Below are 14,015 nucleotides of genomic sequence, written 5' to 3'. Positions count from 1 at the left end.
CAACACTCGACTGACTGGTTATAGTTGTGATATCTTCCCAACGTGCGATGTCATCTGTTTAATATTTTTTCGTATTGTTTTAAATCTGAGCAATGTTGCAACCTGTGGTTTGGGAAAATTGTCCAGTACATGGTAGAATTATTCTGTTTATTTAAAAATGCCTAGAGAGGATGGAAGTTATTGCCAGCAAATTTTGAAATATTCTGAACCGTCGTTGATTTCTCATAATAATTCTTTGTTGTGCTCAGTTTCAGAACAAATTCTGAAGAGCAGTTTGGATGCTATGGAACGACAGATCCAGTGTCTTGAAAGGGATATCAAGAAGTTCCCTGAAACAGAAGATGAACATGATAAATTTGTGGAAAAAATGTCCATATCCTTTTTGAGATGTTGTGCCTCAGGTTGATAGTTTTAAAACACCTGCACAGATAGTGAAATCTCGTTATACTGATCATCACGAGAAGCAGTATTTAAGAAGATCAAAAGCTGGCCATGCATTGTGCTGTGCTAGAACCATGTCAGCACTACCTTTTGCACAAATCTCATTCAACCAGTTGTCAGCCAAAGTTAAAACAGCAAGACTTGGCAAAATTAGTAACCAGAAAGACCTTTTTTATTGGTTTAACTGGATATTCCCAGGTGACTGACATTTGTGACTTTAACTTTATGCAAGCTGGATGTTATCAGGTAGCTGATACACATTGGGACCTATGCTTCAATCATTAATCTGAATATAAAAGCTTCCAGTGGATCCTTTAGATGACATAACAGAAGGTTTTTATAAATGCATCTGTTCACACCAGATTCTAGGCAATCTGTGTTCTTCATTGATGGCCTTTTGAGATTAGCAAATTAACTTGGGGATTGCTGTCGACTACAACAAGAGTCAACAGCCCAGTGCACAATATGAGTTATGGACCTGTAACAAACAATAAATCTAGAATTCTGCTGTATAGCGAAGGAAAGTGTATTTAAGAATTAAGCTTCAAGGAACTGGCTTGTAGATGCTGAATGTGATCTAAACAAGTGGTGATGCTGGAGCCTTCGAGTGGCAAGTTAGTAATCTATTGAAATAATACACCTTGTAAATGAATGTCCCCTTTTTGTTTTAGGTGTTTTCTGTGGGTATCACCAGTCAAGACCCTAAATTTCCATGTGGGCATAATACATTATGAAAAAAATTCAAAAGAAACTCACACTTCGTGAGACTTATACTCACATGCAAAGTTGCCTTGGATTAACTGAGAGTCAGAAGAGAGGGAGTGATCAGCTCCCACCTCTGGTCCCCAAGCAGTTGTTCTGCCTACTGTGTCTTCAGCTAGCTAGCTATTTTCTTCTACCCTCTGAGTACTTGCTACTTGCATGATCATCCAAGCCTGCCGCCTTAAGGTTCAGTAATTGACCATTTGTCTTCTGGCAGCCTCATCAACGTTTTTGATCGCCTTACATCACTAGTTCTCTGTCCTCGAGCCCTCACAAAATTGATAAGACATTCTCTGCCCATTTCTCCAAGCAACTAGCCCATGTGACACCGTCATTATAAATCTAGCAATAACTTTAATCTCATCAATTTAATATTCAATCGGACCTACAGCATCTTTGTGCAGGTTTTCTTTTGTTCAGTTCTTTTAATAGTAGCACAGTAATACCACATGAAGCACATTAAATGCTTTAGAATCAATATAGCCAGACTTTAGGAGTAACAGATCACTTCAACTTTGATTACTACCAACAAACCATGCCAGTGCTTACAAGTTAATAGGATCAGTCAAACTCCACATTACAGATTTAGCATGTTACAGGCCCTCTCCCTTCCTTCTCTTCAGACACTTGTTTCTTTGTCCAGTTAACTGTTATTCATGTCCATCACTTTTCTCCTTCACTAGGGGGACATTCATGGGAGCAATGGGAAAATTCCAAGCTAATTATGTACTATTGCATCACAAGTGAAGAAAGTCCTTGGGCAGAACATTGCTAGCATGCCTAGGACATTCAGAAGGGCCAGGCAGGGAGTTTGGGGAGTCTAACTTGAGATTCCTGATATCAATTTCAAATTTTGAAGTCAAATTCTCAGAACCTTTTAGATAGATGGTCCTTCCTGACTGTGATGGTCAGGGATGTCTTTTGCATTCATTAGTATGTCATTAATATTCATTAAACCCCAACCCACTGAAATTACATTCACAGTGACATTGCTATTCAGCTAAAACAAAACAAGTCACAAACCGGAGTATATAATACGTGACAAAAACGGACAATGCTGAAGAAACTCATCAGGTTGAGCAGCATCTGTGAAGAGTGAAACAATGTTCATGTTTTGAGTCCAATATGACTCCTCTTCAGGTTGTTCAGTTGGCTCCACTCTTATTGAGGATACACATATTTATGGACAGTCTGCTTCTGTTAGTCGTTTAATTGTCTACCACTATTCATGTTCGGATAGATAGGAATGCAATGTTTTGATCTTATCTTTAATTGTAAAATCACTTTAGCCTTGTCTATTGCATGATATTTCCACTACTTAGCATGGAAGTATCTGTAATCCTGTGTTTTCACCAGATTATTAACTCATACTACATTTTTGATTGTCCTCCAGTGTGATGGTAATGAGGGAGAGGGGGAAATGGAGTGGAGGTTACAGATTGTGTTTAAACACTGTTCTGCTGCTCCTTATGGATGCCTAATTTTCAGTTGCTGGATTTATTTGATATTTGTCCCAATCAGCACAGTGTTATTCTCACAGGATAAAATGGAGTGTATCCGACATGTGAAAGTTATTTTGATTAATCTATGTGGACACAAGCATTCCTACCCAGCATGTAGACTTTCCCTTATGTTTGGCATTCAGTGTAAAGTTTTTTTAGTTTTGTTGCAGTTGCTTCCTACTCCATTTCCAAGCCAGGACTTTAGCATGGAAATGCACTGAGGTTTATGCACATATTTCTCCAACATCTCTGACCAGCAGACATTCATTCATTCATTCGTTGGAGAGCTGGAGAGGAAATAACACCATATTGAGTCCGAGTGACTACGCATCAATTTAAGTTTGCACTTAGTCATGTTCCTCCCAGAGAGTAGTGGTGTCTGGCAGCCTCAGTGCTTCGAGCATTGCTCCACAAGTTGCTCACATGAGCACCAGTGATGAACAGCAATCATTAGTTTTTGTTCTTTATCTCTGATGCCAAACAGAAGCTTTCATAGATAACAAGACCTCTTATTAATGTCTTAAAAATGCGATATTTGTGAACATGTTTCTACATAATATTGATATGTGGTCCCAAAATGATTTCAATGTTAAGTACATACTTGGCAGTGCAGATTATTGCTAAAAGGAGACCAGAAGTTACATTTTTTTCATCTTGCATTCATCAGAAGCAGGATTCGAGAAATGGATTTGTAAAAATATGACAGCAGTTAATATAGAATAAGAACAAGGTATCCATTGGTTGAAAGATCATTGGCACGATGATATAGCAAGAGCAGTTAAATGTTAATCATAATTCTCAGACCCAGGCAAGTTAATTCTGATTGGTCTAGGCATTGCCATAGGATAGTGAGTGGAGTTTGGCTGTCACCTCTTTTTGGTGCAATGTGTGTACAAATTCCTTTTGTCTGCATAAAACAAGTTTCTGAGCATATATGTATGTCGCTTCAAGTACATGCTAATGCATCACTCTGCAGGACGGGGTGATGATCTTAAATTGGTTTCAGTGTAACTTTTATCACAGTTGGATTGTTTAATAAATATTTTCCAAAAGCAGATTTAAGCATATCTTAATGTAGGCCTATGAGAATGCTGTGCTCACCAAAATGTGACCCTGAGTCAACTGTGGAAAAATGACCACAAAAACATAAATGTTTTCTCTGTGCATCAAGGGTGGGGAGGAACATCTTTTACAGTGCATCTTCTGATGGTCCCTGTTCTTCTTCATCTGAGATGGCTGCCTAAGGTGGTCCGAGGGTGGAACTGGGGTTTAGTTTGTCTTTTTTTTTGGCCACTGGAGTGGGAATGGGACCCAGAGGCTGCTTATGAAGCCACAAAGATTTATCATTGTCATTAAGCCCACCGCCATTATGCAAGAATTTCTAAGATGTTGCCACCTCAGGTGTAACTGTGAATGGTGGAATGAAGGCTTCTTCCTGACACGTGCATATCCAATCTCCTCTTCTGCATAGGCAGGCAAACTGAGATGCGAATGTTTGTGTTACCCGTAAGAGTGGCATTAAGGGTTACAAATAAACCATACATCTATTTTATCAACAAATTTGAGTAGGTAAAAGAAAATATAAAATTTTATAAAATATACAACTGAAATATCTCCAGTGTACTAATTGAAGCTGTCTTTTGTTATTATCATCTTTCCCATGCAATTTTTGGGCAAAAAACTATCAATATAGACGTTCTGCTGGTTAGGATGAAAAGTCAGTAACCTGATAGTAAATGTGTGTTGTAGATCTTTTTCTGTTTTAACTGAGAGTCCTCTCAAATGGGAGCGAGCTGATTCCACTATGGTCCAGGTTGGGAAACAAGTGCTCTAATGAATTGTGACATATTCAGTGCACATGAAGCATTTTAACAGATATGCCTGCCATCTAGAATTGCTGTGACAGTTTACTGCAGTGGCAAAGTTACAATGTTTCATGCCCTTAGGAGTTAAAGTTAGCATTGCATAGACATGGCCCTTGACTTGACAGAGTAGAGCAGATCATTCATCCTTTTGCAATGCTGTAGTCTGATTATTTTGAGCTGCCCACAGGCACTAGTCTCCAGGCTGCCTTTCTTAATCAGAATGGCTCCTGTTCACATCCTTTGAAGAAGTGAGTGGATTTTTTTTTAAAAGATTAATTGTCAAGGCGACTCTTAAGGCAAAAGATTCTTCTTCTCAGAAGTGTCAGGGTTTCTCATGCAATTACATTCTTCTCAATCCATTGCATATTCATGTGTGGGCAAAATGCCAAACTTCATGGCTAAGCCCACTCTAAGTGCCAACTTTCCTAGCTCCAACTTCAGTGTGTCACATTTAAATGACAGCTGGAGAGCACTTCACTCTTTCCACCTAGGAGCATTACTAAACCTCTGCTCATCACCACACACACACACATGCAGACACATACAGGTGTACTTATATCCAAACACGCACACATATGCGTGCGCATATACACATACACGAGCGCAAACATATCAAGCAGGCTGCTTTGACCTAGATAGTGTCAAACTTCATGAGTGCTGTTGGGGTTGCACTCATCCAGTCAAATAGGGAGTATTCTGTCACATTCCTGACACGTGCCCCTTGTAGATGATGGACAGGCTTTGGGGAGTCGGGCGGTGAACTACTCGCCACAGTATCCCTAACTTCTGAGCAGCTCTTGTAGCCATTGTGTTTAATTGGTGGTCCAGTTGGGTCTCTGGACAATAGTAATCCCAAGAATGTTGATAGTGGGGATTCAGTGATAGTAATGTTTTTAAAAGTCAAGGGACAGTGGTTAGATTGTCTCTTACTGGAGATGGTCATTGCCTCGCATTTGTGTGTGTTAGTGAGGATGAGAGGTTGAGTGGTGGATAGGTCTTCACTAAGTCCCACATTGTCAAAGGATTTACAAGAGTCTCACATTTACAAGATAATACATGGCTTGGAAAGGGTGGACGCTAGGAAATTGTTTCCATTAGGCAAGGAGAATAGGACCCGTGGACACAGCCTTAGAATTAGAGGGGGTCAATTCAGAACAGAAATGCGGAGACATTTCTTCAGCCAGAGAGTGGTGGGCCTGTGGAATTCATTGCCGCAGAGTGCAGTGGAGGCCGGGACACTAAATGTCTTCACGGCAGAAATTGATAAATTCTTGATGTCACAAGGAATTAAGGGCTACAGGGAGAATGCTGGTAGGTGGAGTTGAAATGCTGATCAGCCATGATTGAATGGCGGAGTGGACTCAATGGGCCAAATGGCTTTCCTTCCACTCCTATGTCTTATGGTCTTATGGATATGTAGATCCTGGCTGATAACTGCTACATGTCATGTTCTGTGCCTGTTTAGATGCACCTCACTGTCCTCAAGATGGGAGAAGGATCATGCTTCCATATTCAGGTAAGCTTATGAATTTAAATTCATTTTATTTTTGAAAAGGCATTGACAAAAGGTACAATGAAACTCAAGCCTCTGGGACTATAAATATTGTTTTATGTTCTTTGAAGTCCTCAATTGAAAATTAAAAATTTATTTGAAAACTCCCATTGTCAAGATGGCCTAAGGGGAACCTTGTGTGACGTTGGTATAAATCAGTAATACTAAATGTAAGCTTAAGTAGTACCTAGTGTCCTTTCAGGAAGTAAACCTACCTTCCTTACTTGGTCTGGCCTACAGCAAAGTTATTTTCTGTTGCTATTGTCAGTATTACAGCCCTACCTACAGAGTTTATCTGAGGCACAAATAAAAGTCTTACACAGCTATGGTACTTCAGTGTCCTTAAAAAAAATTATGATTATCAATAGGTGTACAAGATGAGTTGTTACATACATATGTGAGTTTATTGCATCTTAACTATGATGGCACACTATGATGGTAAAAATTAATATGATCTGTCAATTGAGAATCTAGCATTCTATCACTATGGCAGTTATCGATTCATGGAGTCATACAACATGGAAAGAGAACCTAATGTCCAACTTGTCCATGTTGACCAGACGGCCCCAATTAATGCAGTCCCATTTGTCAGCATATGACTCCTATTCCTCTAAACTCTTCCTATTCCTGTCTCCATCCAATGTCTTTATTTGTATCAGCCTCCTCCATTTCCTCTGGCAATCATTCCAAACATGCATTACCTTCTGCGTGAAAACGTCTGTTAGATCCCTTTTAAATCTTTCCCCTCTGACCTTAAATCTATACAGTGTAGTTTTTGGACTCCCCTATCTTGGGAAAAAGACCTTGCCGATTCACCTTATCTATGCTCCTCACAACTTTGTAAACCGGCACTCTAGGGAAAATAGTCCCAGCCTATCCCTTTCACTCAAACCCTCCAACATCCTTGTAACTCTTTTCTGCACCCTTTCAAGTTTAACAGGAAGTTTTTGTGACCTAACCAAAGTACTGGCAATAAAAGCAAGAATACAAAACTCCACTATCCTGTTAACCTGAGACTCCAGCTTCAAAGAACCTGCACTTTGTTTGGCAACATGCCCAGGACATACCATTACGTGTGTAATTCCTGTCCTGATTTGCCTTTCTAAAATATAACACCTCACCTTTAGCTAATTGAAACTCCATCTGTCACTCTTCGGTCCACAGGCACATCAGATCAAGGTCCCATTGTACTCTGAGATAACTATCTTCACTGTCCACTATACCACAGAGTTTGATGTCATCTGCAAACCTACTAACCATTCCTGCTATATTTCCATCCAAATCGTCTATATAAATGACAAAAAGCGGTGGACCCAGTATAGATCCTTGTGGAACACAACTAGTCAAAAGCCTGCAGTCTGAAAAAAACCCAACGTCACCTTCCTTCAAGCCAATCTTGTGTCCAAATGGATTCCATTTGGTCTAACCTTAATAACTGGCCTACTATGCAGAAACTTGTCAAATGCCTTGCTGAAGTCCATATAGACAATGTTCACTGCTCCTAGCAATCATTTTGAAAGTTTATAAATAGCTGAGGTGAAATTTTTCCTCAAAATACACTCGACCCACCAGTAGTAGCAAAGAACTTGGGCATATGTATCGTAAACAGGTTCCTACAAAGGTGAAAAATAATGGTGACAGGATGAAAGAGAAATGAAGAGTAAAGTTATACATGAAGTTTGTCCAGTGTAAACACGATTCTGAAGTGAAGTCACAGGAATGTCACAGATTCAATGTCCATTTCAACTAATTTAACTCCTCTTATCTGTGTTCATTGATTATGACGCTTAAGTTTTCTCCATGCTTCTGGTAAGAGAAGAAAAAATAGCCAGAATTCCTTTATCTGATCATTATATTGCAAATCCTGGTGAAAATGCATATTTGTGAACTGGTTTGGCCATCCAATACTATGTTAGTGCTTTCAGGTGAATCCTGGTCACTTTGTCTGAGGAATGTGACTTGCAGTCAGTGCCGTCAGTAGGAGAGAGGAGAAAACTAGAAAAGTCTTAAAAGAAAGTAGAAAGTGTTGACATGAAAAATCAAATACCAGAGCATGCTTCCTCTGATCGCAAATAAAAATAGGAAAAAGGGCAAAATCTTCAGTATGATGAATTAACAAATTGATAGAGAGAAAGGATCTTGAGCTTTTTAAAGTGTTTTGTGAGTTGAAAATTCTGCATTCTTGTGATTTCAATAAATACTGAAATATTTCTGAAAACTTTCGTTGTGCAAAGGTTGTTCCTTACCTTTCTTAAGCAAATTTAATTAAATGTAGCTTTTGATGACCTCTGAATTAAACCATGAAAATATAAGAACATGAACTCAACTGCAGTTCATACCATGTGCTGAAAATCAATTTAAATTATCATGTCTGGAGAGCTTTTTATCGCAATCTTCACGTACTAAAATTCCAGCATGTATTCAGGGCGGTATGTAAATTACGATTAAGGGGCATTCGGTTTCCTACAGACTGCCCAACTTTGTGTTTAATAATTTCTGGTAGGAATATTTGGTTTTTGATGCTACTAAGAAAGTATTGTTATGGAATTGCATGAAAATAATCTGAACATATATTGACACAGCACTATTGTTTCAGAAAATGTACAGGAGATGTTGGGGCATAAATCATTCTCATCAGAAAAGGCAGCAAGATGCACTGCTTTGTGAATTTGATCATTAAAGTGACCATTCCCTTCTATTCCCATAAATAGACACTATCTGAAATTTTAGACATATTTTCCTTTGCTGAGTAAATTAAGAATAGAAGACCTGTCACAGAACAAAACTGACTGTACTCAGAAAATATGACAGTGTAGAATTGGTGGAACTTAGATTCTACATGCGATAAACACAGTAAATCAGATTATTGATTAGACAACATTTTTAACAGAAATTCATTGCTATCTTTATAGCAGACCTTTTTTGTTCAGACATTAGATCACTGCAAGGTAATTCAGTCTTCGCTTGAAAGTTATGAAGTTGTCATTTTTTTTGTCAAGATACTGCATTCGGTGATGCTACAGATTAATGTTTTGCTTAAATGGATCTTCTTTACAGAAGAAGGTAAGTTTTAATTATCAGGGCTTTTTTTTTCTACAAGCCAAGGAATTTATGTTTGCTCCTCGGAATTTTATTTACCTGACCGTTTATTGCCTTTTGTCTCTTACTACAATTAATTGTCTTATTTAATTTTAAGGTTTTCTTCAGGCAAAAGAGAGATTGTACTGTAAAATTAATTTTGTACATCTTTTAACAAGTTACATTCTCCTTCTGTGCTCATTTAATATAGATTGTTACCAAAGTTCCAAAACTATAGAAATGTATTTTTGATCATTGTCAAAAAACAGCAATCAAGTGTGAATTGTGAATGCTTTAGTCTGTCTTTTTTTTTTGAGAATGCTGCTTTTGATGATTTTATGCCAGTTAACAAATAAAAATAGTGATCTCCTGACCATGAAAAACTGAAGTTTCTAATAATGCAATTATAAAGGGAGTAATAGATTGCTTTTCCAGATGGACTTTTTTCTTAAATTGGTTTCAAAGTGAAGGACAGAACAACCAACGTCTCAGATTTACCGACTGATTCATCAACTCGCAACTGAGCTTAGAATTTCTCACTTTCAAATCACTCATTCAAGGTTGTAACTAAACACTTTTGGCCTGACACTTTAAAACTAAATGTCTTACACTGAAATAATCTATTTCTTAATAGTTCTTAAATTATATCCATTCTTTAATGCTGTTTCAGACATCTAGGTTTCGCTAAGTCTTCTGTGAAACTGTCAACTGAAATTCAAATAATTTTTTTCAAGGTGTGGCAGTTTCCCTCAATCAATAGAAAAAGAAGGGTCAATCTCTAACCTTCTTAACTGAAAACTTTGAGCACAGCTCTTTACTTTGGAAAAGTTCATCATCTAGTAATGGAAACAAAAATCCAGCAGCCTTCAAAAACTATCTCTGACTGTGTTTTTGAAAATCACTGCAGCTACAATACTACTTAGAAGTTAATCATTAAATCTCTTTAGAAACACAGACAAAACCGACATGCTACTAGTCCAAACTGTAGAATAATTTAAAAATATAAGCCATAAGTATTAAGTTAGCCTTGAACAGTGATTTTTTTTCGAACAATAAGATGGTGTTATTTTCTGGGTCTGTAGATTGTTAAGATGCAAAGATGGCTTTCAGGAGCGTGATTGGCTCTTCCTGTTGGATGTGGGAATTGAGGGAGAGTTTCCGTGTTACTGGCGATTATGTCTGCAGGAACTGTCTTTGATTGTGAATCCTATTTGATACATGGATCGGTTGAAATGACAGTTAAAGGCAATAAGGAATTTACAGGAGCTAGCAGGTGTGATGGATGGCAGTTATAGGAAGGGAGAAAAGCCAGAGATGCAGTCAGGTAGATAGATTGACTCCATGAAAGGTAGGAGGAGTAGGCAGGTAGTGCAGGAGTCTCCTGTGGCTATCCTCATCTCAAGCAGGTATGCTGTCTTGAAAAATGTAGGGGGTCATGGGCTCTCAAGGCAATGTAGCATGAACAGCTAAGTTTCTGGTATCGAGAATGGCTCTAATGTAATGAGGGTTACATTGGTTTCCAAGCAATCGATTGTGATAGGGAACACTCTACTCAGAGGCACAGACAGGCATTTGTGCGATCAGCAGCAAAAACTCAGAATTGTGTGTTGCCTCCCTAGTGCCAGAATCAAGGATACCTTGGAGAGAGTGCAGGATGTTCTCAAAGGGGAGAGGGACCAACAGCAAATTGTTGCATGCATTGGAACTAACAACATGGGAAAGGGTGAGATTCTGAGGGGAGAATATAGAAAGTTAGGCAGGAATTTAAAAAGGAGGTCCTCGAGAGTAGTAATATCAAGATTACTCCCGATGCTCTGAGCTAGTGAGGGTAGGAATAGGAGGATAGAGCAGATGGATGCATGATTGGGGAACTGATGCAGGTTCACATTTTTGGATCATTGGAATCTCTTCTGGAGTAGAAGTGACCTGTACAAGAAGGACGGATTGCACCTGAATTGGAAGAGGACTAATATACTGGCAGGGAGATTTGCTAGAGCTGCTCAGAAGAATTTAAACTCGTAAGTGATGGTGGGATGTTGGGGGATGGGGAAGGGGGTTGTGTTGGGACCTGGGGAAATAGTAAGGTAAGAGATCTATTTGAGGCTAATACAGTTGGGAAAAGGAGCAAGTCAAACAGTCAGGGCAAGCAGGAACAAAGCAGAGATCAAGGTAGGACTAAACTGCATTTATTTCAATGCAAGAGGCGTAACAGGTGAGGCAGATGGACTCAGGGCATGGTTAGGAACATGGAACTGAGATATCATAGCAATTACTGCGACGTGGCTCAGGGATGGACAGGACGGGCAGCTTAATGTTCCAGGATACAAATACGAGAGTAGGTATAGTCGGGGTGGGGGGGGTGCAAGAGTCGAGGGGGAGTAGCATTGATAATGGTTGGCATAACAGCTGTGCTTATGAAGGATATTCCTGGGAATACATGCAAGGAAGTTATTTGGGTGAAAGTGAGAAATAGGAAAGGGATGATCACCTAATTGGGATTGTAATGTAACCCCCCACCCCCACCCCCTTCCCCACCCTCCAATAGTCAGCAGAAAATTGAAAAACAAATTTGGAAAGAGATTTCCGTTATCTGTAAGAATAATAGGGTGGTTATGGTAGGGGAGTTTAACTTTCCAAACATAGACTGGGACTGCCATAGTGTTGAGGGTTTAGATGGAGGGGAATTTAAGTGTGTGCAAGAACATTTTCTGATTTAGTATGTGGATGTACAAGGTGCAAACCTTGACCTACTCTTGGGAAATAAGGCAGGGCAGGTGACTGAGGTGTTAGTGAGTGAGCACTTTGGGGCCAGCGACCATAATTCTATTAGTTTTCAATTAGTGATGTAAAAGAATAGACTGCATCTAAAGGTTGAAGTCCTAAATTGAAGGAAGGCCAATTTTGACGGTATTAGGCAAGAACTTTCAAAAGCTAATTGGGGGCAGATGTTCTCAGGTAAAGGAACAGCTGGAAAATGGGAAGCCTTCAAAAATGAAATAACAAGAGTCCAGAGACAGTATGTTCCTGTTAGGGTGAAAGGCAAGGCTGCTAAGTGTAGGGAATGTTGAATGACTAAATAAATTGAGGTTTTGCTTAAAAAGGAAGCATACGTCAGGTATAGACAGTAAAGATCGAGTGAATCCTCAGAACAGTATAAAAGCAGTTAATAGGGAAATCAGAAGGACAAAAAGGGGATGTAAGATTGCTTTGGCAAATTAGATTAAGGAGAATCCAAAGGGATTTTATAAATTTGTCCAGGACAAAAGGGTAACTAGGGAATACAGGGAGAACTAGCCATTTGGATACAGAAATGGCTTGAAAGTAGAAGACAGAAGGTAGTGGTGCAGGGTTGCTTTTCAGATTGGAGGCCTGTGACCAGTGGTGTACCACAAAGATTGGTGTTGGGTCCACTGCTTTTTGTCATTTATATAAATGATTTAGATGTGGATATTGGAAGTATAGTTCATAAGTTTGCAGTCACCAAAATTGGGGGTGTTGTGGACAAGAAAGAAAGTTGCCTCAGATTACAATGGGATCTTGATCAGATGAGTCAGTGGGCTGAGGAGTGACAGATGGAGTTTAATTTGATAAATGTGTGATGCTGCATTTTGGAAAAGCAAATCAGAACAGGGCTTATGCACTGAATGGCAAGATCCTGGGGAATGTTGCTGAACAAAGGGACCTTGGAGTGCAGGTTCATAGTTCATTGAAAGTGGAGTAGCAGGTAGATAGGATAGTGAAGATGGCATTTGGTATACCTTCCTTCATTGGTCAGAGCACTGAGTACAGGAGTTGGGAGGTCATGTTGTGGCTGTACAGGACATTGGTTAGACCATTTTTTGGAATATGATGTGCAATTCTACTCTCCCTCCTATCGGAAGTCTTGTGAAACTTGAAAGCACTCAGAAAAGATTTAAGACCATGAGATATAGGAGTGGAAGTAAAGTCATTCGGCACATCGAGTCCACTCCACCATTCAATCATGGCTGATGGGCATTTCAATGCCACTTACCCACACTCTCCTCATATATTTATGGATGTTGCCAAGGTTGGAGGATTTGAGCTATAAGGAGAGGCTGAATATGCTGGGGCTGTTTTCCCTGGAGTGTCGGAGGCTGAGGGATGACCGTATAGAGGTTTATAAAATGATGTGGGGCATGGATAGGATAAATAGACATAATCTTTCCCCTAGCGTGGGGCAAGTCCAGAACTAGAGGCATAGGTTTAGGGTGAGAGGGGAACGATTTAAAAAGGAACTAAGGGTTGACTTTTTCATGCAGAGGGTAGTGTGTGTATGGAATGAGCTGCCAGATAAAGTGGTGGAGTCTGGTACAATTACAACATTTAAAAGACATCTGGATGGGCATATGAATAGCAAGGGTTGAGAGGGATATGAACTAAGTGCTGGCAAATGGGACTAGATTAGGTTGGGATATCTGGTCAGCATGGATAAATTGGACCGATAAAATGTTTCTGTGCTGTACATCTCTATGACTCTAATTGAGATGAAAATACATATAAATCAGGTATTTTACATCTCACTCTGCATTGTAACTCAGCTGAACTGGGGTACAATTCTACCTCATTTTTCAGTCATTGTTTAGTGTCTGCAATTATCCATTTTTATCCTGAATTCATTTTTGATGAATACCTATGCTATCAAATTGCTAATATTGCAGGTAAATAAAAATATAGGATTAGTTATTTTTGTAATATCTAGCATCCAGCAATGTGTTTTGTCAGTAATGTGTTAGCCCAAAACGTCGATACTCCTGTCCCTTTGATGCTGCCTGACCTGCTGCGCTTTTCCAGCAA

At 39.3% G+C, this 14,015-nt stretch overlaps 1 protein-coding gene across 4 annotated transcripts in view; it reads left to right on the top strand.

Moving 5' to 3' along the window:
* Positions 1 to 14,015, top strand: part of diaph2 (diaphanous-related formin 2) — a 739,556-nt gene that overhangs the window by 547,624 nt on the left and 177,917 nt on the right. For all 4 annotated transcript variants that reach the window (XM_060832634.1, XM_060832633.1, XM_060832630.1 and 1 more), the window contains one exon: positions 249 to 374. In XM_060832634.1, the coding sequence (XP_060688617.1) occupies positions 249 to 374 (126 nt within the window). The remainder of the gene's footprint in view (positions 1 to 248; positions 375 to 14,015) is intronic.

The sequence above is a fragment of the Hemiscyllium ocellatum genome, chromosome 11, assembly GCF_020745735.1.
Source record: "Hemiscyllium ocellatum isolate sHemOce1 chromosome 11, sHemOce1.pat.X.cur, whole genome shotgun sequence".
In the NCBI taxonomy this organism is placed as follows: Eukaryota; Metazoa; Chordata; class Chondrichthyes; order Orectolobiformes; family Hemiscylliidae; genus Hemiscyllium; species Hemiscyllium ocellatum.
Note: the sequence above shows the minus strand (reverse complement) of the source record. Positions and strands in the feature narration are given on the sequence as shown.